The sequence below is a fragment of the Gekko japonicus genome, unplaced genomic scaffold (genome assembly GCF_001447785.1).
Source record: "Gekko japonicus isolate JY-2015 unplaced genomic scaffold, Gekko_japonicus_V1.1 scaffold6, whole genome shotgun sequence".
NCBI lineage: Eukaryota > Metazoa > Chordata > Lepidosauria > Squamata > Gekkonidae > Gekko > Gekko japonicus.
In genome coordinates, this window is record NW_015166417.1 from 2,094,481 (window position 1) to 2,119,524 (window position 25,044).

At 41.6% G+C, this 25,044-nt stretch overlaps 1 protein-coding gene across 1 annotated transcript in view; it reads left to right on the forward strand.

Annotated features, from left to right (window-relative positions):
- The window catches only part of TANC1 (tetratricopeptide repeat, ankyrin repeat and coiled-coil containing 1), a 216,811-nt gene that overhangs the window by 117,658 nt on the left and 74,109 nt on the right, over positions 1-25,044 (forward strand). Inside the window, 4 exon segments of the mRNA XM_015411532.1 lie at positions 8,169-8,273; positions 19,490-19,620; positions 21,247-21,436; positions 24,848-25,044. Coding sequence (XP_015267018.1) covers positions 8,169-8,273; positions 19,490-19,620; positions 21,247-21,436; positions 24,848-25,044 — 623 coding nt within the window.

Consider the following 25,044-nt stretch of genomic DNA (forward strand, 5'->3'; position numbering starts at 1 on the left):
TTTACCAGAAGGTCTTTGTGGGACATGTTTCCTATTGTTCTTATGGTGAAGTTGCATAGACAAAAAATGTCTCCAGACAGCAGCCTTACAGCTGTCCATTGGATGTTTGAGAAACAAATAAGTGGTGAGCTGGTGTCTTACAGTTTGTGTCAGCTTGTGTCTTACAGTTGTGACTTTCAGATAGGGTTCTAAACAAGTTGTGACAGGCTTTTTGAGGGGTAGATACCTCCTCTCACAATATTTTTTCCTCCATCGCAATACAATTTCACATCTACCCCATTGCACCGGGATCCCCAGCAGGAAATTAAAAATAATGGATTACATGCATTCTCCACACAAGCATAAACCCACCAAAGCCTGGATTGATAACTGAGGGAAACTGACAATCACAAGATTATTTTTTTTTTAAGAGTGAATAAAATCAAAGTTTTATTTCAGGAGAAATCACACACAATGAGGTAAATATTAATACTTAGAGTAGTGGGGCGTTAAGTTTAACTCGGTATTGCTTCAGGAAAGCACTCTCTTAGTCAGGTTTATAACATATCCACAGAATTTCTTTGGGGCAACTTGGAGACATACTAGACCCAGCTCACTTGTGCCTGCTTTACCTCCCTGGACATTCAGTAAAAACATATGGATCTGTGGTCTGTATCAGGCTCTAGTCAAATTAAAAACCAGGTATCATATCTTGCTGAGAGGGTTAACATTGAATTCAGACTGGAAAGGATTAGGAGTGGGGAGAACCATGCTCAAATCCTCTCCTAACCAAGAACTCACTGTGTGGTCTTGAGTCAGTCATTCTCTCTTAACCTTAACTAAGGGTGCTGAGAATAAAATGGAACGGGGAAGTCATGAATGCTGCTCTGAGTGCCGTCTTGGTGTCATAGTGAGAAGGGTTTAGTTTCTGTAGTAGTGGTAAGTTTTCATACACAGTGACACTGAAACAGGTGTAAGGTGGATTCTGTGGCATATATCTGTGCAAAAAAAGTGTTCTTTAAAAACTTTTTAAAAAGTTTAAACTCATGAAATAGGAAAATACTTCCTCTTTCAGAATGATAGATGAAATCCTTTAAAAACAGTGTTTTAAAAATAATGTTACAGTGAATTCCCACAGCAGTTAATCTCTGTTGATAGCATTGCTGCTGCAATTGATTGGATTACTAAACTGGCACTACTCTTAAGATTTGATGTTGGGAAAAGTACTTTAAAATGTTTCAGAATACAGAATGTCTTCAGCTGTTGGCCCAGGAATGCTGTCTGGAAATTTGCTACAAGACATATTACAGTATTCTTACTACGTAGTTGCAAGGTGAGATATTTTGCAAAGTGAGATCTTAGAAACTGACGTGGTTTCTGTCTCCTCTTGATTCTCATTTGCCTCGGATTCCTGCATCGTGTGTATAAGTTAAAGAAACTGATAAAAATGTGAAAATATAGACACTATGGGCACTTTCAAACAAAGACATTATCTTGTTTTGAATTGGGCCAGTTCCTGAATGTTGTAAAAGTGAAGTGGGATAGCTTCAAAGGGGGATCATGTTCAGACTGACTATTTAAACTGTATTGCACCACTTATTTGGATCAGATCTAAAACAATCAAAATTGAGCAGGAAACCAACATGTGAGCAAGGTGGAGAAGTTGTTTCTGGCAAACCTATGTCCATAAGTTCTGAGGTAGACAAAATACATTATGCTAATTATACATTACTTGTTGGTTATAAATCACGTGTGTGTGTATCTCTCTCTCTCTCTCACTCTCTCTCTCTCTCTATATATATATATATATGTGTGTGTGTGTGTGTGTGTGTGTGTGAGTGAATATAAGGGTGGCCACTGATAGAATTCCAAAATCCATGCGCACACAGGAACCATGTTAAGGCCAGTCCAGCATGATGTGACTTAAAGCGATCATTGCAGTTTGCTTATGTACATTCTGAACAACATTTAAATTAAATGTAATAACATTAATAATAAACAATAGCAATTATTAAAATGAATGTGCACTCACTGTTGTGTAATGGCTAGTGTATTATATTCTCTACACAACAACCTTATGGCCAAGAGGGGGAAGATATTATTGAACACTTAATTTAATCCTTGACAACCCTGCAGTGTAGTCCACTGTCTTCATGTTGCAAATGTGGGCTCAGAACAAGTTTAAAAACGAGAATCAAGGGTAGGAGGAAAATGAAGGATACAGTTACAACACTTTTAATCTAATTCAGTGTTTATAAGAATGGTGACTAAATGGAGCCTCCCTGTTAAGAGGCAATGTATTTCTGACAGCAGTTGCTGGGAGGAGGGCATTAGCCCCTATGAGATGTCTCTGTACTAGGGCTATGTGAGGGGTGCAGTTGTGTTATACACACTTCTTTGGAAGTGTGAAAAAAGGCAAGGAATGTTCAAAGGAGAAATAAAGTGAAAGGAAGAATGGTGATGTGAATAGTGGTACATAGAGGAGAATGACCACTTGAAGTGCTCTTGAAATGTTTTAAATCCTTTAGGGGAAAGCAAAGTCGTTGGGGAAGGAACTCCCATCATAGGTGAGAATGAGGAGTACAAGCATTGTTGTAAAGCTATGATGGATATAGCAGACTTGCGCTGAGATCCTGTAGAGGAAGGAAGGGAAACAACTTTCATGAGCTCCAACCTGTCCTTTCGCAACTGAAGCACCCCGTCAAGAGTAGAAGGAGATATGAATTGGCCCCCCCTTGAATAGGGGACAGGTCAGGGCTCCGAAAATGTAGCACAGGACAGATAGGCCGTTTGGAATTAAGACTGCTGTGCTGGTTGGTATAAGGGCAGACAGGGAGAGTCTCTAAACAGATCTCCCAAACTGTTATGCATTTATGGCAGGCTACTGGGCACCAAGAAAAGCCGGTTTTATGGCTTCTTGTATGGTAGTACTGGACAGAGTAGGTCAACCAAAAATAAGACTGTCTTGCATAAATCATGTTTAGTGGCCATTGTAAATGTAACTGGGTTCAAGTTAGCTACTACTGTCTACAGTTGTTTTATAGCAACCAGTCTCCTCTAAATGTTTTCTTAGGGTCAGATTGAATGAAATACTGGGAGATCTATGATTGGATTTCCAAGTGTTTTTAAACTAGTAAATATTAGCTTGCCCTCCATTGTACTAGAGGGATCTGGTATGTGAGACAGGGGTTTAACCTTTTTCTCTGGGCCTTTTCTTTAATCTCAAATGCTTCCCTGGAGCTGCAGTTTGTACTGCTGGGGGAGCGGTATAAATCGTACATATTTTTTCATCCAGATGGTAGGTGGGTGTGTTTGAGGTCTGGAAAATGGCATGGAGTCAAAGGGTTAAGTGATCCAACTCAAAATTGCCCTCCTTGCATGTGATCAAATTACAGGTCTTTCAGCTCTATCTAGTTGGGAGAATTCAGTGAGGGATCATGCAAATATCTATAAGTACAGTCTGATTGTGTCCGGTAGTTGTGCAACCTATTATTGAGAAGTTCAGTATTCAGGTTCAACATTATCATAGCATAACTGAAGGAAAAAATCATCAGAAGTTTTTCTCTAAAACATGAATTTCTACACATTGATACTGAATATAGTGTTTGTAAGCCCTTTGCGAGGTAATTCACTGTTGATAGCTTCTATATGCAACTTCTGTCTTGTTCTGGTTTTTCCAGTTGGGAACCTTATGGACTTCAGCAACTCTTAGTTCCAGTTACAACACTGTCCGTATTTGTAAGAAATGGTGGCATTTATACTTCTTAATTTCAAAAGTTGTGTTTCAGGTTAAATGTGATATATGTAAAAAAACACACACACCAAGATTTCATTTTAAAAAACCACTAGAAAAGTCCATTTTTACCTCTCTACATTTGCCAAGTGCTTGCCATTGCAGTACCAGGCATGCGGCAGAAAACCAGGTTTACTCAGTTACTGTTGGGCTTTCATATATGGATGATTGCTTGCCTATGTTTGGTACAGTAAGTAACAAGATATGCAGGTCTGAACTGAGGCTGTACTATGCCGGTAGTTTGGCCTTGTACCACACTGTGACATTACAGTGTCATGTAATATGAAAGGCACTTGCATTCTTGTGTGGGATTCCAAAATTAATAACATGCTTAGAGAATAGTATACCAATCCATGGAGTGCTCAAGGATTAATAGTTTTCCCCTGCTTTATGCTGCTTCTAGAAATATACAGATCAAAGAAGACTGGTACTAGCAATAATGAGTAGTGAATGTTAAATTGGGGGGATGGGACCTTTCCATTATATAATGAAGTAAGAAAGGCTTGTCATCTTTAGATTAGTTAGTGTTTAGTATAAGAAGGGAGGGAGGGCTTGCATTTTTAATAATAATTTTATTACCTGTCGGGTTGGCCGATAAATTAACAGCTGTTTTATTTTACACCTCGGGAGTGACATTTGAGTTCCAGAGTAGAAAAGCGCGACCATAAAACCTCCATGTACTTTTAAGAAAAAATGTTTAATAACCTAAAGACAAGAATGTAAGAACACAGTGTTCAGTATAATATGAATTCAGAGTACAGGGGGATTATGGATTATTTAATTTTTAAATCCTCTTTGGTTAATTCCAGCTTGTCTTTCATGTTTTATGTGTGGGTTTTTTTGGGTGGGGGTGAGTGTATGAATGTACTATGAATATTAAATACTTCTAATAAAATTCTAGATTAGTAGGAGTTAAGGGACAGTGTATCTCAATGCAGTTCATTGAGTGTAAATCCAATTCCTAGGAGTAAGGAGAGGCAACTCCTCTTTTACAACTGGAAAAGTAGAAAGTCTCTTCTGTGGTGTTTTGTTCTGTTTTTGTACAACATTCTTTTTTAGTGTATCATTGTACAATTTTTGGTTATGTATTTGTAAATAAAGATACCTTCCCCAATACGGTGACCATTCAGACTTAACATAGCCAAAACTGTCTGTAAAAGGTCATGTGTAACACGCCATACTCCTAGCTCTTTAGTTGTTACAGTTGCTGATGGTTGAAGGAAGAGGGTGGGAGTTCCTTCCAAGAATCAGAATCAGGGATGGGAGAGTGGGCTTTCTCATTCCAGTGGGGTACAACTGAGGTATAGAGTAGAGTTCCTACTAAACCCTATTGCAGTGGTAGAATGCAAAGCAACACAGCATAGTACAGTGATGGTGAACCTTTTAGAGACCGAGTGCCCAAACTGCGACCCCAAACCCACTTATTTATCGCAAAGTGCCAACTCGGCAATTTAACCTGAATACTGAGGTTTTACTTTAGAAAAAACAACTCATACATTAACTTAAGATGATCCAAACAAAGTAAGGAAAGCAATCCCAAATGCTTTCATTTACTTAAAATTATTTGGCAGAGAATTGAACACTTTAATGATGGTCTGGGCCTGGCTGGGGCGATGGCACGCATGCCCACAGAGAGGGCTCTGAGTGCCACCTCTGGCACCCGTGCCATAGGTTCGCCACCACTGGCATAGTACATCTTCACCAGTGTTGCACTACTTTTATATTGGCAATAAACTATATCAGCAGGACACCATCAGCATAAGGGGAGCATTTGGACTGTATTGGGGTGTGGTGGGAAAGACATAATATTTAGTCTAAATCCTGCGCTTATTTACAGCTTGATCCAATGCAGTTGCTTGATTGTGTTGGGAAGAGGCCAAGGCTTGGTGGTAGAGCATCTGCTTTGCATGCAAAAGGTTTCAGATCCAGTCCCTGGCATCTCCAGGTAAAAGATCAAGTAGGACGTGCTGTGAAAGACCCCTACCTGAGACCCTGGAAATCCACTGCCAATCTGAGACCCTGATTGATCTGTGGTCTCTGTCAGTATAAAACAGCTTAATGTGTTCATGTGTAATGTGATTCCTATGAAAGACGATGTGTAAGATTAAAGAACCAAATAATAAAATACTATTTGAGTCAACAGAAAGCCTGAGCAGGCTGCTTCTCCCCCCCCCCCCCCCGAAGGATGTGATTCCAGTTATTTCCACTCCAAATAGAAATAATTAAAAGCTGCAGTTATTCTGCTGTCTGTGTTCTTATGATGGTTAGCAGATAGGGAACTTCTCCATATTTTGGTACTTACCTCAGATGTCTGCACTGATAGGGAACAAAATACGTTATTAAAACACAAATCTCACAAAGAGATCCTTGAGTGTGGTTATGCATGGAGGAAGCTGGGGGTGTGAACGGATATAGGCCCCAGGAGACTTTAACAATTTTTTCCCTTGTCCCAGTGCTTATGTAGTAAGTTGGTGTGGCAGGCTTTAATTCTTGTCCTTGATCCCCTCTTTTTGTCTTATCTAAAATTATTTAGAACTGTGCACAAGCTGGCTTAAAAAAATAATAAAAACCTACAACAGCACAACTCATTATTAACAAACCATTAAAAACCCAGACAGAGTATAATAACTACAGAAAATATTTAGAAGTTTAAAACAAGTTTCATAAAGCAGTTCAGGCTAGAAGCGAGACTGTAGAAAGAGCAAACCCCTGAATTAAAAACGTGGGTAAAAATAAATGTTTTAGCCTGGTGCCTAAATAGGTGCTAAGCAAGCCTCAAGATGAAGGGCATTGCTCAAGCCAAGGGGTCACCACTGAAAAATCCCTGCATCTGGTTGCCACCTGCCTTGCCTTAGGTTGGACACAAGAGACCAGGACTTGCGAGGAAATTGGTAACTGGTGGGCTAGATGGTATGGGAAGAAGCAGTCCTTATTTTTGCCAGAAGATCGTTTTTGCCCAAGAGAATATATATATGTGTATCTTCTGGCATTAAACTTGAATCCACAAGTCCTATTTTTCATTCTTTTGTCCTTTTCAACTCAGATCCTATGCAGATCACAGTATTGCCTTCTATGAGTTTATTACTGCAGTGCACATCTTTGTTCTTCTGTCTCGTCTATTTTCCTTGCAAAATACTTGTTCCCATGATATAGAGACCACATTAAAAAAACCCCTCTTTTGTTATATCAAACCATTGATGCCCCTGGGGAATGAAAGCCTTTTCCTTGGGGGCTTCTATCTATGTGGACTGAGCTTGCAAGCCTTCTAAGTGCTGGGCATATGAAATCATGTTTAGGAAGGCTTTGGAAGGTATGCTTATGTGCATTGTGTGAAAATTAGTTGAACTGTGTTCTCTGAGGACCTTATTGCCATTGCATGTTGATTGGTGCCTTACTGCTTAGGTGCTTAGGAGTACCTGGTTCTGGTAGTACAGAAGGTTAGGACAGTTAGCACCACTGGCCTAATAGGGCAGTACTACTGACTTGTTCACATGTAAGCAATTTCCATGCTATTTGGAGTTTCTCCCTAAAGGACCCTTAGATGGCACTGTTGGTCTCATTGTGGTGTTATTGCAGTGACTACAAATTCTATTATGCATTTCATATTTCCAGTGATTGTTGCTGCATTTGGTAATGCACGCTACCACAAGTAATTTAAATATGTTGAGTGAAAGTATCAAATTGCTTACATGTGATGAAGCATCCTCCACCACCACACACACACAGAAATGGAAAGAGATTATTATAAAATACCTAAATGTTTTTTATTTCATTGGCAAAAATGCTAAGAAGAGGAAATGAGAAAGAAAATTTATAGAGAAAGCCTCCAGAACGTCTTTCTCCTTTTCTGTCTTTCTCCTACATCGCATTGTGTGTGATTTGCTTGGGCACGTATACAGTACATCCAGTAATATAAAGGACTGAAGTATTTAGAGTGTTAAATGTTTCAAGCTGTCTCCTTTGTAATCCTTGCCCTCGCGGCTTCAAAGATTATACTAGTAAACAGGGTTATCTCCAAATTGAGGAGGAAAACAAAAGGTTCTGCCTAGAGAGGCCACCTCAGAGCTGTGTGGCTTTTGAACATGTCAAAGTCACCTTCTCTACATATGCTGGAGGCTGCTTTAGGAGCATCGCGGCAAGCAAGCTGCTTTTGTTCTGCCCAGAGTTTACATTCCAAAAAGTGAGCCTGACTAGACCTTTCTGTTACTGCCTCCCCCCCCCCCCCCCCGCCCGACAACAGATTGCAAGAGTAGAAGTACAAGAGAGTTTGGTGTCTTTACAGTAGCACTCACAGTGGTGTACTGTCTGCATCAAGTAGTGTGTGTTCTGGTCCTCCGTGTGTATTCTGAAACTTGCCTTCCACCTGGAAAAATATTAGAGATCTTTCCCATTTCAGGTCCAGTCAGGAAGCCCAAGTATGTGGAGAGTCCCCGGGTGCCCGGGGATGCAGTCATCGTACCGGTGAGGAAAGTGTCAGAGCCAACGGAACACAGTCAGAATGGTAAGTGTGTGTTCTGGAGTGTGTTCAATTTGTGTGTGTGTGTGTGTTCTGGAGTGTTTCAATTTGATTTGTGACTTGAAAGGGAAACAGCTATTAAAAACACTGCAAATTGAGCTCTTTTGAGGAGAGTGGTTGTGCAGATTCTGTGATAGGTTATTACGTGTTGTGTCTAGCAGTCTGGAATTTCAGGACAATGTATATGCGCACAGCGAGCAAAATTAAGTGTCAGAGTGGCACATCACTTTTAGCGTGAGAGGCCTGTTGGGTTTAGTTTGTGAACTTGCTTTCAGGTTTTCTCAAGTGAGTGTGGTGTTATTCTGCCTTGTTACATTGCTGGGTCTTGCCCTTGCATTTCTTTTAAAGCCTGCTAAATGAGACAGCAGTAACAATAGATGTCTGTGTTTGGCAAAGCTGGTAACAGCCTGGACCCTGGAGTTAATTGGTATTCTTAAAAAGTTCCAAGTTCATTAAATTTGACTACCACATAAAGTGCAGCTTCAGTGAATGTCTGTGCAAAATAACAGTCAAGTTGCTCTGTAAGTATTTGTGCCATAATTAGGGTTTTCGTATTTCGTGTAATACACACACATAATTTCACATGTACAGCCTAATTGACATGAACAGAATCAGCGTATTACATCAAGCTAAACTGGATATTTCCTAGTTTTTCTTGTGTTTTGAATTTAAGGCCAGAGTTCTCAGAATCTCTATGGGGATGGCACATAGTTGCTAGGAGAAGTACAAACTTCTCATCTACCATCCTTAATTTCTTGTCTCAAGGAAAAGTATGGCCCTGCCTGTCCTGTGTTCTATGTCAGCCTAACATGTGCAACCTACATTTTGTTGTCTGATCTATAGGTCGTTTTTTAATGAAACTTTGGAGCCAAAGAAACTACTGTGTTCTGTTTACATCCTGATTTGCATAGCAGTAGTTTAAATGTGTTGCCTTTCTAAAGTCTTAAGTAGTTTCAAGTTGAAAACATTGGGTACTCCTTAATTAAGTTTATTCATGCATGGGTTAATAGTCAAATATTTCTCTCTTTCTCTTCTGCTGTTGAACTGTGACACTGTCCTTCCTTGGAAATAGCAAAGGAATAGTTGCAAGTAATAGTTGTATAGGGATGCTTTACTCTCCTATCACCTCTTATGCTTCACTGATTAGTGACTCACCTTTCAGCAAAGTGGATCTAGGGTTTCTAAGCCAGAGAGGTTACTGGAGACCATCACTGAAAGCCCCGAAACACCATTAATTGTTCACTAGGTTGGACAGTTCAAGACTCTGTACTTCTTTCTCCCTTATGGGAGCAAATTTTGCTGCTCCTTGGTTACAGCAAGCCTGACACAAGATACAGTTTAATAATTAAAACAACAACATTAGAAAGATGGCAGATCTACAGGATGATCTATCCTTTTAAACCTTTTCTGACTGATTAATATGAAGAGGAATGGAATGTGAAAGTATTTACCACCAGTGAGAAAGAAATAGCACTTGAGGGTTTTTTATTTTCGAGAGGGGTGTCTTTGCATTTGCAACATACTTATGCTAATTCAGCAGTAAGTGACATTATCACATGGCATGTGTACAGGATTCTGCCCCCACGCCTGTCTAGGAATGAGGAAAAAACTCCTATATGTTCACAATACATGACAACAATGCCCAGCTCTAGCACTTAAGATGCACTCTTAAGATTCAATGGTAGCGTGTAGCCAGCTAGGCACAAGGAATTCAGCCTTGGAGTCCAGTTACCCATCAAACAGACACTTTTAATAAACAAGAGTAATATTTATTCAGCCCAGGCTTGCATCAGAATAATAAGAATTCAAAACAAGAAAACCTATGGCTCTTGGCCCTGACTAGACATTAGAGATATGCATAATTACCAGGAGGATCCATAGTCAAGGATGTCCAAGTATACAGTCTAATTAGGTCCCATCTTTGTGCAAGCATATAGCCATGTGCTCAGCTGCACCAAAGAATCCTTTGTTCTGCCTCGGGCCACATGGCAGAGACAGCAGTCCAGATGACAACAACAGAACAGAACAAGAAAGCAAGAGAATCTGAGCTCTTCTCTATGGGTTCAGACAATTAAACCCCAATCTCATTATGATCAGCCATGGCCATTAGCCAATCATCAGTAGACAGGGAGGTCCCAACTTTTGGGTTGTCATGGTAATGGGAGGGGGATAGGTTAGGTCTGGGGACCACCCTCTGCAGCAAATGACCCCAGAGCCCAACCCATCTTTGGGCCTACGTGCGTTTCTGACATGCTTCGGCAGGGCCATTTGGTTTATGGCAGGCAATTGAGCAAATGGTCAGCCATCTGGCTTGCATAGGAAATCAGAACAACAGGGGGTCAGCAAGATACATTCCAAGGGAGAGGCAGGGGTCTATAGGAATCAATATTTCTATACAGCATGTACTGTGGTTAACATTGGGGGGCAGTGCACAGTGGTGGGTCGGGCAAACATAAGATGGTGAAACCCTTACTGTGCAAGGCAAGACGCTGTGTTATGAATTTGAATTATTATTGTAGGTTGTGCTAGGCTGTACATCACAGGTAATAAAATCTGGGCTCACATTGTGTTATTTTTATATCCTACTTTCCCCCCCCCCAGTGAGGTCCCAAAGCGGCTTACAATGCCCCCCCCCCAATCTTCCACCCAGCTCTAGGTTAAGACCCAAAGGACAAGGCCCTTGTAAGGCCAGAAAGGCAAGGTATAAATTTTGTAAATAAATTTGGTTTATGCCCAAGGGCTTGTGCCTCTGGGGCATGTCCAGGCCTCAGGTACCCATGAACAGATGAGACCAAACTCAAGGAGATCTTGTTCAGCTGCTGCTAGCCATCTAGCAGGCTCTTTGTTTCTTCCCCTGCCATTTCATGGCTCACACTATGCTTCAAATGTTTGGTACTCACAAGACCCTCTTAAGATATGCGCAAGGGTACTGAAAGCTTGTAACTGCAGCCAAGTCTGTATCTGCTGCCTCCTCTCATTCCTCAGAAACTAATACTGGCAGGGAGAGATAGATAGCTGTTGCAAGGGCATGTTGGATCTATACTCTGCTTGGGGCTTCTGGCAAGGAAAGAGCTGCCACTGCTTGCTCACCCTTGTCTAGTTCAAGTGACTCTACAGGTTATCAGGAACTCATTGGCTTGCTTGTTCTTGTCTGCCGATCGGCACAACAGGCCATAATTGCTATGTCTGCAGGCCTGAGCATAGTTGTTCTGGAACAAATAGAAATGCTGGATAAGAAGATGCTGGATAAGAAGATGCTGTAGAATAGCTTTAGCCATTTCAGTTGCTGAGGGACTTAATTGCTTGCGAAGACTGAAATTTGAAACGTGTCCATTTTCTTTATTTAAACTTGGATGTTAAATAGTGAGGCAAGTGAAGCATGTAGCAGAAATAATGTATTAAAATATAAACATTATGCGAACAAATTGCAGGGCCTGTTCTGTTTACCAGGGGTCCATTGTTGTTATGTACATGAATCTGGAAAAAAAAAATCATGAGCACTAAATATAAATGGCCATATGTGCTAATGATCATAAACCCATGTTTAGGGAACTGGGAGAAAATTTCCTCTGTGTTTTGTTGTAGAATATCACACAATAGCATTTGTTTCTGTCAGAAGGAAATAGATATATTATCCTGTTAGTGAATTAAGTAAAGATAAATGTTAGTTCATAGAACCAAGCTGATGTTTCTTGGTTTCTCCAGTGTCTTCCGCATGTTGTTACTTTGTAATGACTTTTTTAGATATCCATGTGGTTCTTGTCAGACCCCCAGTCAAGTTACACTCAACAACTCTCTCCTGGCAGTGATAAGTTTATTGAGATGTATGCAAGATCCAGATCACTGTGTTAGAACTGAAGACTTTTGGCAGGTACATGCTTAATATAGATAATTCGAATAAAAGACCCTTCCTTCCCCCAGGCATACGTCACATTCACACCATGCCTAATGTTGCCATTCCAACATGTCTTGGATATCTGCAGCTCAAGCTGGTACAGAGAAGCTCTCAAGGACACCTTACTCTGGGAAAGGGTGCAACTAGCGAGGAAAGTTATGGCTTCTAGAAGCAATGGTCCCATTCTCTTACTCACTCCCCTCCCCGCAGGAATTCCCTCCCCCCAATAACTATGGCAACCAAAGCAAGTAAAGCGAAATTCTCAGTGCACTTGACAACCACCTTATGGACTTGTGACCACAATTTATAGGAGACAGTGGGTTGGAGGCTACCAACATTTCTGTTCAATCTTGCCTGATTCCCCTCCTTATTAGAGCTCCTGTTAAAAATGGCATGTCCTTTTTGGTGGTCAATGGGCACTACTTTCTCCATTTTTTCGCCAATGGAAGAGCTGGTTGGATAGATAGGGCCCAGTGACAGGGAGCCCTGTCTAGAGGCCTAGATTATGTGTTTCTGCTTCCATTATCCTTTTGTTTTTTATCAGCTGCCCTAATGGAAACGGCTGGTGACCATATCAGTAACTGCTAGGCTTGCCAATACATTTGTCCACACAAATATACTTTGGGAAGGCTGGGATTGCTTGCTTGCGGGGGGAAATGTTTTGTGAACTCTTCAACTACTCCAGTTAAACTTTTGAAGGCAGTCTAATGTTTCTAGCTCGAAATAACATTCTTCCATCTTGTTTATACAGAAATATAAACTTTGAATTTGATTCTTAACTGTGGTTTGTATCATGTTTTGAATTTAACATAATCAGCTGTGTGTATTGAACAGTTTGTCTGTTCAACGAGTTTCCCTTTTTTAATATGCTGTTTAGCTGCTTACTACTGTCAGCTTTTAAAGCAATTTATTGTCCCCACTGCTTAGTTTGACAGAGAACATAAAGGCTTAGAGAGCTCTTGGGAAGTAACAAAAATGTTGTATTTTTCTATTCACATTCTAAAGAAAGCATATGAATTTTTTATGTAGCTTGTTTTTTTAAAAAAAAATTATTTAAAATATTACCTGCCTTTCTCCTGAGCATCTCAGGACTTATGGCAGGTAAGAGCAATATAAAAATATTGTAGTAAAACAAACATTAAGCTCAGGCTGCCCCCAGAGATCTCCAGGGCTACATGCTGAGGCCCCATAACATTACCAAAAATCTGTAAAATTTTACATTTATTAACTTTTTTATTCCAAGGCCCTCATAATCTGAGGCCATAATCTGTAGTTTCCTTAGCAGTGCATAAATCTAGCTCTGGCTCGCTGGAAAGCCAGGAGCATAAGAGCAACCTGACCTCTTCTGGTAGGTCTTCCCACAGTGTGGGGCAGCCACTAAAAAGCAAGAATGCTTCATAATTTACTTTAGATAAACTGGACCCATTAGATCTTGCTGGGAAGAATTAAATTTCTGCACCAGAACAGGCAAGGAGAGATGGTCCTTTAAGTATATGTGTATTCTGAATTGCAATCCAAATACATGTGTCTTGTGCTAGCACAGCATGTGAAACATTAATCGATAGTTCCCAGATAAATGATAAAGACCAGTGAAAAGTATGGGATCTATTATAGCAGGGTTTTTGTGGGATAGCTGAGTAACAGCCTGACTAGGGTAGTTTATTGCTGGTTTCCATAAAAATTGGGTGGTTGTATGGAGCCATAGCAACCCACAGGGCCTCACAGTATGCTTTTTTAAAAAGTAGCATCATTGGGATTGGTACCTGTGGCTAGGGATGGGCACAAACTAGCTCATGAACTAAAGTTCATGATGAATTTTGGCCGGTTTGCAGTTCACAAAGCGATGTTCTTGGCGGGGCAAGCAGCATGAACATTCCATGAATTTTTATGATGTTCGTGGTGGTTCGTGATGGTTCATGAATGGATACATTTCCAGAGAGACTGTCTCTGCTCAGTTAAACTGTTTACAAAACGTCAAAGCAATAGGGGCAGATTTCTCCAGCCTTGGAAACACCAGTAGGGGCCCTCCAAAGCTGAACAGGCACTGCTGGCTGCCAATAACAGAGTTTCCATTCTGCTCTATGGGATCAAAATGGTATATATACCCTCAGCTTCACAGCCTCTACTCTGTTGGCTGTTGGCAGTTAGACAGAGAGGCAGGAAACTACTTGAAAGCAGAGTACATTCATTTATTCCTAATTGTGACCACCTCTTTCCCCTGCTGGGGTTTGGATGTTAGGTGGATTCAAGGCTCTGAGCCACCCTGTCTCTCTGCTCACGCCAAGCAGTGGGGGCTTAGCTACTGGGTGCCTTGGCTGAGGATCTACATTTTATACCCTTCTGATTGTGAACTCCTCTCCCCTTTTTTGGGGGTCCATAATGGGGATGCCAGAAATGGAATCTGCACCCAACTTGGAGAAACTGTAGAGGAGCAGACAGGAGGGTGAGGTTCCCTGTGCATTTGGTGTGTAGCTTGCCGGGGGTCCATTCTATATACTTTTGAACCTGTGCCTGACATTTTCCCTGAATGCAGTTTTCTGGCCTGACCTTAGTCCTGTTGGGTTTGCACTGCCATAATGGCACTAGTACTGCTGGGCCTATTGCACTGGTTCTGCTAGTTTGCAAAAATGCGCCCCCCCTTCAGTTTCTACTACAGAGATTCTCTGGGTTGACCTTGGTCCTGTTGAGTTTGCACTGCCACAGTACCACCGATTCCGCTGGGCACATTGCACTGGTTCCATTGGGCTTCTATTGCTCTTGCTTTATTTGCTGGTCCCCCCCCTCCATTGAATACCATGGAGGATGGGAGCATCTTCTTTGGGGCCATAACTTCAATCCTGTAAATCCAATCCTCACCAAACTTGTTAGGCAGGTAGAGGAGAGTCAGCTGGAGACCCCCTGTGAGTCTGATGTATCTAGCTTGCACAGTGGTCACAGCTCTGGGCTCAAGACAGTTCAATGCATCATCAACAACTTACAACCTCTACTGGATAATGACAGTTCACTTTCACAAGTACTGGGGGGCAAACCTTTACTTGCACATAACTTCAAACAACTCCTCACCCACAATAATGCAATATCCCCAATATGGGGATAAGTGGGTTTGCCTTGCAGTGTCTGATCTTCTTTCTCCAAGGTCGGGGATCGAGGGTGGCACTTGGGGGGGGGGGGGATTATCTCAGCGACACCTGCTAGAATGTGGTGTGCCACAGGGGTCGATTCTCTCCTCAGTGCTGTTTAATATCTACATGCACCCCTTCACCCACTTTATCTGGAGGTATGGGCTAGGTTGTTGCCAATCTGCAGACTACACCCAGCTCTGTCTACTGATGGATGGCCACCTGGACTCTTCCCCAGAAAATCTGAACAGGACATTCCAAGCTTTGGCTGGATGGCTGCAACAGAGCAGACTCAAATTGAATCCATTGAAGACGGAGGTCCTGTACTGGGTTGTGGGGGGTTGGGGATTGGGCTTCTAATCTTTGATAGGGCCCTATTGGTGCTGGCGTCGAGGTGAAGAGCCTGGGGGGGGGGGATTCCTGGATGCCTCACTAACTATGGAGGCCTGGGTCTCCACCACTGCCAGGTCACTTCCAGATTGGATTATTGTAATTCTCTCTATGTGGGGCTGCCCTTGATTCTGCTCCAGAAGCTGCAGCTGGTGCAGAACACAGCGGCATAGGTGTTGACTTTGTAGTCTGTGCAGACGTGGAACCACCAGGTGCTGTGTGAACTGCACTGACTGCCTATTGAGTACCGGATCCGTTTCAAGGGGTTGGCGCTTACCTTTAAAGCCCTATACAGCTGGGGACCTGCATATCTGCAAGACTGCCTCTCCCTCTATGAGCCCCAAAGGGCTTTACGATCTGCCAACCAACATCTTCTGGTGGTCCCCGGCCCCAGGGACATCCATTTAGCCTCGACTAGGGCCAGGGCCTTTTCAACCCTGGCCCCTACTTGGTAGAATGAGCTCCCATATGAGATCAGGGCCCTATGGGACCTTTTACAATTCCGCAGGGCCTGCAAGACGGAGCTCTTCCGCCAGGATTTTAGTTATGGTGGTGGACATCCCTCCTCTCTAATTGGGCCTCTCCTCAGTGTGTCAGACCTGCATTACCATCCAAGGACTAAAACCTGAAATAGATGGCATCTTTGAGCCTTTAACTATGACTTGTACCAGAGGAATGTTGTTTTATTTTATTGGCATTTTAACGGTTTAAATTCTTTGTATGCTGTATATTGTTTATGTCTGATGGAACCCGTCCTGAGCCTGCTATCCGGGGAGGGCGGGATATAAATCCAATACTGTTTTTATCTACTGTTGTTTATTGGACTGTTTTAATGTAGTTGGATGAGATTGCATATTACTTGTTGTAAGCTGCCCTGAGCCCTACTTGTAGGGAAGGGCGGCCTAGTAAATCTAACTTAATTAATTAATTGATTAATTAATTAATTAATTAGAACATGGACACTGGGACCAGAACTTGCAATAAACCCAGATGCCAATTTTGCTGCCACATACACCCAGACAATACAATCATCGGACCTAACAACATCATCTATACCATCAGAGGCTCATTCACTTGCTCATCTTCCAACATTGTATATGCCATTAAATGCCAACAATGCCAATCAGTTCTCTACACAGGACAAACAGGACAAGCCCTACGCCAGAGGATAAATGGACATAAATCTGACATCAGGAATCATAAGACTGAGAAACCTGTAGAAGAACACTTCAACCTTCCAGGACATTCAATGGGTGACCTCAAATTAGCTATTTTATTACAAAGGAGCTTCAGGAGCAGAATGGAAAAGGAAATTGCTGAGTTAAAAGTTATTACAACACTTGGAACAAGAAGCTCCCCAGGACTCAACAGGGTTATTGGTTTCTTATCTCATTATATATGCTAACTCATTCAGTCCTCACATACGTATTCTCAACAAGAAGGACTATACCTCCTCTGTATCTTAGTGTGTTTCTTTTTCAGAATAGTATATTAGAATATTAAATGTAATGCAAGGAATATTGGAATGTTTTGCTGACATACCACTGCCCCCACCTCAAAAAAGAAAGGAAAAAATGCTGTTAAGTTACCTCCATGCCTGAAGTGAGATGAATGGGGAATCTCAGTTTACTTCCCACAATTAGAAAAGATGCCTTTACACATTTATACCCTATTTTGACATATATCGTTTTACTGTCCTTCCCCCTCTTAATTAAATCAAAACAACTGTTGACCTTATAACCTTAACTTGTTATTTAGTTTTGTCTTTGCATATCTTAAAACATCTCCATCATGTTACATGTTAATTTGCTGTTCAGCTTTTGTCTATAAGTTTGAACCTTACCTTCCGTTCCAATGATTTGAAAAAATGTGCATGCACACAAACACTCATACCCCGAATAAACCTTTTTTTGTCTTAAAGGTGCCCCTTGACTCTAAATTTGTTCTACTCCTGTGCCTGTCATTTCCCCCAGAAAGCACTTTCCTGGGGGCACCTTCTTTGGGGGGAGGGTCATAACTCAGACCCTGTAAATCCAATCTCCACCAAACTTGGTGGGCAGGTAGAGGAGAGTCAGCCAGAGATCCTCTTTGAGTTTGGTGTCTCTAGCTTGGCAGTGGGGCATTCTTACACATCATGAACCTCATGAACCTCACGAACCTCCCAAGTTTGTTTAACGCCTAAAAGTTCATTTTCCAGGTTTGTGCACATCCATACCTATGGCACTAGTAAATTAGGGTAAGGAGTTTTAGTCTTTCTGCTAATGGCCTAGTGTTGCGGACCGCATATATTTAGACATGTGAATGCTCCACAAATATTACAAGAAAGATTGAACTGCCCCACAGTGGAAACTAAGGATCATTTCATACAGCACAATAGAAGATGGATCTTTTGGTCTGAGAACCAATGGAGTCCAAGTACACTTGCCCGATGATTTTGTCAGCTGCTTTTGTGGATAAGTCCCTAACTTCCTGTTTGATAGAATCTTGGCCATTTCAAAGAGTGAATGTTTGTCTAGGGAACAAAAGTCAAACTGACAAACATTTTCTAATGAACTTTTGGGAAATATGGAAAAGACAGCATATTCAAGGTGCATATGGATTAGAAATTAAATGTGGAGTAACGTGGATGAACATATACATGTGTTCTTTGTTCGTGTATGCTTTTAGACAAGCAGATGGGAAGCCCTGAAAAGTAATATAGTGCTGGTCTCTGCAATTTGTATTAAGTAAATAAAGAGAGGAATGATACTTGAATGATAGTCTCCTTATGGATATCTTCTCTCTTAATGGCATTAAGGAAAGGCAGACTGCTTTCTGTAGGGATTAGATGTTGTGTTTAATAAAGACCCAAATGCTTTGAATCAACTACAAGACATTTGACTTAAATGATGGAGCACCTCCTTATTTCTTTTTGATAGATACTGGGGAAACTGTTAAATCTCTTTTATAGAAGACCCAAGCTGTTTTATAGTATAGTTTAAGATTAAACAGATGTCTGCTATGGGCAAGTGGATTGTGTTTGAATAATTTCTTCAGACTCAGTTGTTGAGATGTATATTAAGGTTCCAGTTGTCTTGTTATAAGGTACCTCTGATGCGCTCTGGAATTTTTTTAAATTAGATAGTGTTCTCATTTCTGGATGCTATTTGAGCTCCATACACAAGACTTAAAGGAATATATACAGGTCTTTCTGAGAGTAATTTGAAAATATTTGGGTTGGTTTTAGAGATAAGCATGGATGGTGATAAAATAATTGTCATTTGTTTACTGATTGATATGCTTGACAAAATCTGTCTTGAACTTTTTCTATAGAACATTGATAGAGAAATTATTTCATGAATGTGTGGAAGTATCTGAGGCATCAACCAGCCATGCAGAAACCTCAGTAATTTCAACAGAAAAAGCAGTGTGTGCTGAAATCTCTCCTGTTGGAATCTTTAAACTTAAACATTTTGACTTTTGTACTAGTATCCTAGGTTCTAAACTGTTGTATATAGCATTGGATACGAAAGAGTGATTGATGAACGTATCTAACTATACTGTTACTCTAACAGAATGTTGTTTCCATTTGTGGGAAAGGGGGTGGTAAATTTCCACTGATTGCTCCTCTCACCACTGATCCCCACTTTGCCACTATTCTATTCCTACGGATATGCTGACCACCCCCCCCCCGATAATTTTTGGGTCAATATAGTAAGCTACAGCAGCACTAGCCCAAGACTGAATTCAAACTGTTTTTGTTACTTGTGCGAAACATTGACTGTTGTTCTTCATATGTTATTTTTCTTCTTGTACAGAAACAAAGTCAGAGAAAGAATCGAGCTGTTCACCAGCAGCTCAGGAACTGATGACGAGACTGGGATTTCTACTTGGAGAAGGCATCCCAACCTCTGCCCATATCTCTGTAGAAGAAAAACATGAAACTATGGTATGCTTGAAGAAGTAGTTATAAATAGCAATTTGTGATGCCAGTAGCTTCACTGCTTTCAAAATATTTAATAACAAACACACCAGTATATGGTAACACTTCCTTATAGAAATATATATACACTTAACTTTTGTAGAGAGCACTGAAAATAAATAAAGCTGTGACTTGATCTTCTGTTCCTTACAAGGAAATAGTATAAAACTTAACTGGATAGAATTATGAGAAGACCACTGCTTTTAAAATGATGCTTAAAGTAACTGGAAGGATTTTTAGAAACACGCTTTTGGGTATTTATTTATGCCCCCTGTTGCTCTCAGTGCCAAAGAAATGGCCACAGATAAATTAAGGATTTGGTATCTCACATGGTTGACCAGATTATTTGCTTTTACTTTTAAGGTTAGAGTTGACTGGCAATCCAGGTCTTTTTGCCTCCTTGAATAGAAATTAATGGAGATAGCTCACTTGCTTTTTGAGTGAGTGTACCACAGGCATTTCTGCTTACAGCAGGGGTCCCCTGCCTTGGAGCACTTTTGGAATTTTGAGATCAGGTAGTTGATGCCGCAACAAAATGCCTGCTAGAGGGCAGGGACCAATCACAAAATGGCTGCCACAAGGGCCAGGTCAAATAACAGGAAATTAACAGGCTCCAAGCCAAACCTCTTCCTGTGATGAAAGCATCTGTTTTCAAATAGGTGAGTCCTGTCGGCACAAAGATGATGCCTCCTGGGCTCTTCTGAAGCACCTTCTGTTGCTCTGAAGTGGAGGAAAACCAGGACTATTTCTTTGCTTTGCACTGGGAAACACATCAGTGGGAACCACGTACCTGTGGGCATCATGTTGGGGATTGATGGATGGAGGTTCATATTGGTTGGCTTCCAGGACACAAGGGCTGAGCAAGTAATTTGGCTAATGTCTTGGGGAAGATACACTTTATTGTAAGCAAAATAATGGAGTAGATGGTCTGTATTTCTTTTCTGTTTTGGAACAATTCAAAGTATTTGTGAACAAAACATTCTAAATCATATTTGTGCATGCCTTCCCTTTGGAATAACTAATGAAACATAGTCTGCATTTGACAACCATCCTGAATAGACTCCTTTTTGCATCGCTGCCTCTCGGCATGATGGTATTTTCCTCTGCCAATTTCTTGCCTGAGAAATAAGACACTGGTTTGGATCCCACAAAGCATTACCGTGTGCACAGCAGCCCTTGTAGAAATGGAAGCACTAAAAATAAACTTGTCAGGCAGCTTGCTCTAAGTTGAAACTGTTTGATCTAAACTTTCCCTCGTGCATAAGGCATAGCACTACTTCTTTTCATTGTGTCAGTACCGTGATGAAGCCTTGCACTATTGCTTCTGCTAACAGATCAGCACTAAGTAGATTTTCCTTTCTGCTCACCCTTTGTTGGATCCATCCCACTTGAATCTCCAGGCTGTTGGATACAGTAGTAATTCCCCCCCCCCTCCTTTAAGGGTCTCAAGAAACCCTTTTTGGAAACATTCTCGGAATGGTTTGTGTGTGTGTTTAGGTTTGTTTGTTTTTTCTTTAATATTAATCATCTTCATCACAGCTAGAGATGCTAATGCTCTGTGCATTAATTATTTGTTTCACTTCATGCTTGTAGTGCACAGTAGTTAGTCAAGGAGTCAGTCCCTGTTCTACGCTAACTAGCAGCACGACATCACCTAGCACCGATAGTCCCTGCTCAACTCTGAATAGCTGTGCTGGCAAACCAGCAGCCAACAGAGGTAGTCCCTGTGGGACCATTAGCAGCCCAAGCTCCACATTGGAAAGCAAGGACAGTGGTATTATAGGTAAGTAGTATTATTTCCTACTCATGCAGCGACTTACAGCTATCTCTTTGTAGCTTGCTTTCCTGCATCAGCAGGTGGGCCAGTATAAGACCACAAGGGGTGTGTAGAGCTACAGCTCTCCTGTTGGATTCTCATTAGTACTTGGCTCCAATTCTAAAACTCCATGCTCCAAAAATTTTAAAGTGTTCTTCCACTGAAATAAGTATGTCATTCTCATTGTTCCTTTTCTCCTATTTCAGTACATTGTGTCATGACCAAACTTTCTTTTAATGCAAGGTGTTAAGATGGTGGTAGTTTTTCCAGGTGATGGAGGAAGATGGAAGGAAAACAGAATTTAATAGGCTGGAGAGAGAGAGAGAGAGAGAGAGAGAGAGAGAGAGAGAGAGAGAGTGTCATGCATCCTTAATTTCATGTGAAACTGTGGATTTATTAAATATATAGTGGCTGTAGTTTGGTTTACTGTGGTGCTAGCCTTAGCTCCTAGTTAACTGTGTATGAGGGGAAGAGGTCTGCGAGTGGAAGAGTGATTTCATTCCTTCTAAATTGGGGTTGCAAACTTTCATACAAACTATCATGCTCTGGAGGGTTAGGCAAAATGAATGCTTTAGGGCATTTGGAAGAAAAGTAGCAAGATATTTGGGATGATACGGATTTTGTGTGAGCAACCCACCTTCTGTTCTCAAGGGTATTATGGAAACACATAGGATGTTCTGTTGAGCAACATGGTTGATTAAAATTCAGCACTCCCTCCCACCCACTTCCCCACGAATCCTGAAAGATGGTAATGAATCTGACAGCTAGCCTGCACAGCATGCAGTGCAAACGTGTGCATAGGAGAGAAAATGGAATGGAAATCAGAATGAGCTTGCACAGCACTAAGTTATGTTTAGTCCATATATGTTGCTTATAGACCCAATCATTCTGTATTAATTTGGGGCACAGATTCCTCAGTAGCTTTTTGTGAGCGCAGCGTGAATGGCTGCAAATGCAAATGTATAAATAGTATTTAAATGCTCATTCAGTATAGAGTTTAGCGAGTATATCTTTTGTAACACTTTTGGCAGACTTTACCCAACCATGAAGATAGCTTGTTCTTCCATACTACTTAAGTAGACTTGCATTGTATTTCCATTCCTACTCTGTTATTCTGGGCCAGTAGGCCCTTTGAGCAGAAAACTGCTCTTCCCCTCCCTCGCCCACACTTTCAGCTGGCTCAGACTTCTTTCCTCATTTTTAGTGTTTTATTGCTTTAGTTGAAATTGTCTCTGCCTCTACTGACATAATAGAGTTGAGGGCAGATTTTCATCTTTTGGAGTGAGCTAAGTAAGAGAAAAGTCTGGGCTAGTGGCCAAAATCGGGGGGGGGGAGTAATTTGGCGAGATGCCTTCCTCTCAGTATGAGAAACTTGAGTGGAAATCTTCCCTGACCCTCTCCTCTCTCCCTCCCCCATTAGTAAATCAGAAGGGACATTTAGTTCATTATATATCGAAAGGTCGAGCTTTTTCTTTAATAATTCTGTTGCAACAAAGCACACTGTAGGAGCCCCTCAACTTTTGTCTTGTTTAGAGCCTTATAACCTTTACAAGTGTTTGAGATGTTAGTATCCTTAAAACAGGAGGTCGTGCGTAAATCATTTCTCATGAGACATTGATAGTTGCAACAAATAGTACACACTTGGTGGCTGTCCAGTATGCACGGTGTCTACTGAAACTACTCCAAGGTTGCTGTCAGTGGTTCAGATCTCTTTATTGGTGCTAAAGAACTTCACTAGTCCCCAGATTTTTTCCAGATACAAGTGCTGGTTTTGACTCTTAAGCTTGAACTGGGGAGGGGGCCGTGGCTCAGTGATAGAATATATGCTTTGCTTGCAGAAGATTTCAAGTTCAGTCCCTGGCATCTCCAGTTAAATGGACATGAAAGATTTCTACCTGAGATGCTGGAGGGCTGCTGCCAATCAGAGTAGAGAGCACTGACCTTGATAGACGAATGAGCTGGCTTAGTAGCCCAGTGCACACAACAGCTCTGTATGTTCACTTGAATGTACAGGCAGGGAGAATGGGAGTGAGTGTGCCTGCTGTGCCTCCATGCCATCGCTTGGTCATCTGTAGGGGCGACTGTGCATAGGAAATGGTCACACCAACTGTCTCTCCCCGTGGTCATCTGTTCTGTTTTTTTTAATATTGCTGACCACGGGGAAGGGAGCATTTGCATGGCTACTTCCTCAGCATGGCCATCCCTGTGGATGATCAGGCAGTCAGGTGGAGGCAGGAGCTGGGGCCAGTGTGCTTCCTCCTGCTCTTTCTCCCCATGCGTTCATTGAACATGTAGAGCTGTCGTATGCACCAGGCTAGTATTAGGCAGCTTCATGTGTGTTCAGACAGCTTGGTACCAGGATATATGGAAGGCTGTCTTCTCCCACTTGAACGTGCCTGCTCTCCAGTGGTCCTGGGTGGGGCAGTCTCTACTTTTGGGAGGAAACTTCTCCTATAGGGCAGGGCCGAAGATCTCACCACCCTTGGACCACCGAGAAGGAAGATTCACAGTGAGACAAATCTTCCGGTTTCTAAGATCAGTTTGAGTCCGTGCTCCAGGAGCCCCCATTTTCACAGTTTAGTAGGGTAGCAGGTGAAGGCTAGGACTTCAATGGCAAAAGTTTAATTTCCCCCCTTTCTGCTGTTATGTTAGGTATCTTGGGGGGTTATTGTTTAAATATGGTTATTGGAGTTATGCTTGGTTCAGTGCTCTATTAGCCTTCCTCAGATTTTTTTTAGGAGAGAAAGATGGATATAAATGTTTTAAATAAGTCAATTTGTCTTGAATGACCTTGCATCTCGTAGAACTGGTCACATAAGAGCACCTCATACCATCACATAAGAGATGCCAATGTTGGATCAGGCCAAAGGCCCATCCAGTCCAACACTCTGTATCACACAGTGGCCAAAAATACCAGGTACCATCAGGAGGTCCACCAGTGGGGCCAGGACATTAGAAGCCCTCCCATTGTTGACCCCCCCAAGCACCAAGAAGACAGAGCATCACTTGTCCCAGAGCCCCTATCTATACCTTGTGGCTAATAGCCACTGGTGGACCTCTGCTCCATATGTCTATCTAATTCCCTTTTGAAGGCGTCCATGCTTGTAGCCGCCACCACATCCTGTGGCAGTGAATTCCATGTGTTAATCACTCTTTGGGTGAATAAGTACTTCCTTTTATCCATTCTAACCCAACTGCTCAGCAATTTCATGGAGTGCCCACGAGTTCTTGTATTGTGAGAAAGGGAGAAAAGTACCTCTTTCTCTACCTGCTCTTTCCCATGCATAATCTTATAAACCTCAATCATGTCACCCAAACTGTATTCACCAGTATTCTGTTACTCGGAATTTATTGGTTTTCTTTCTTTTCTTTTGTTAGCAACAGTAACAAGTTCATCTGAAAATGATGACCGCAGTGGATCCAGTTTGGAATGGAGTAAAGATGGTAGTCTCAGAACTGGTTCACATCAAGGAATTATTCACGAACGAAGGACAGATAATTGTTCACCAGTTGCCGAAGAGGAGACAGTTGGCTGTTCAGAAACTCTGCCAAAAGTAGAAACATCTTCTGGAGAT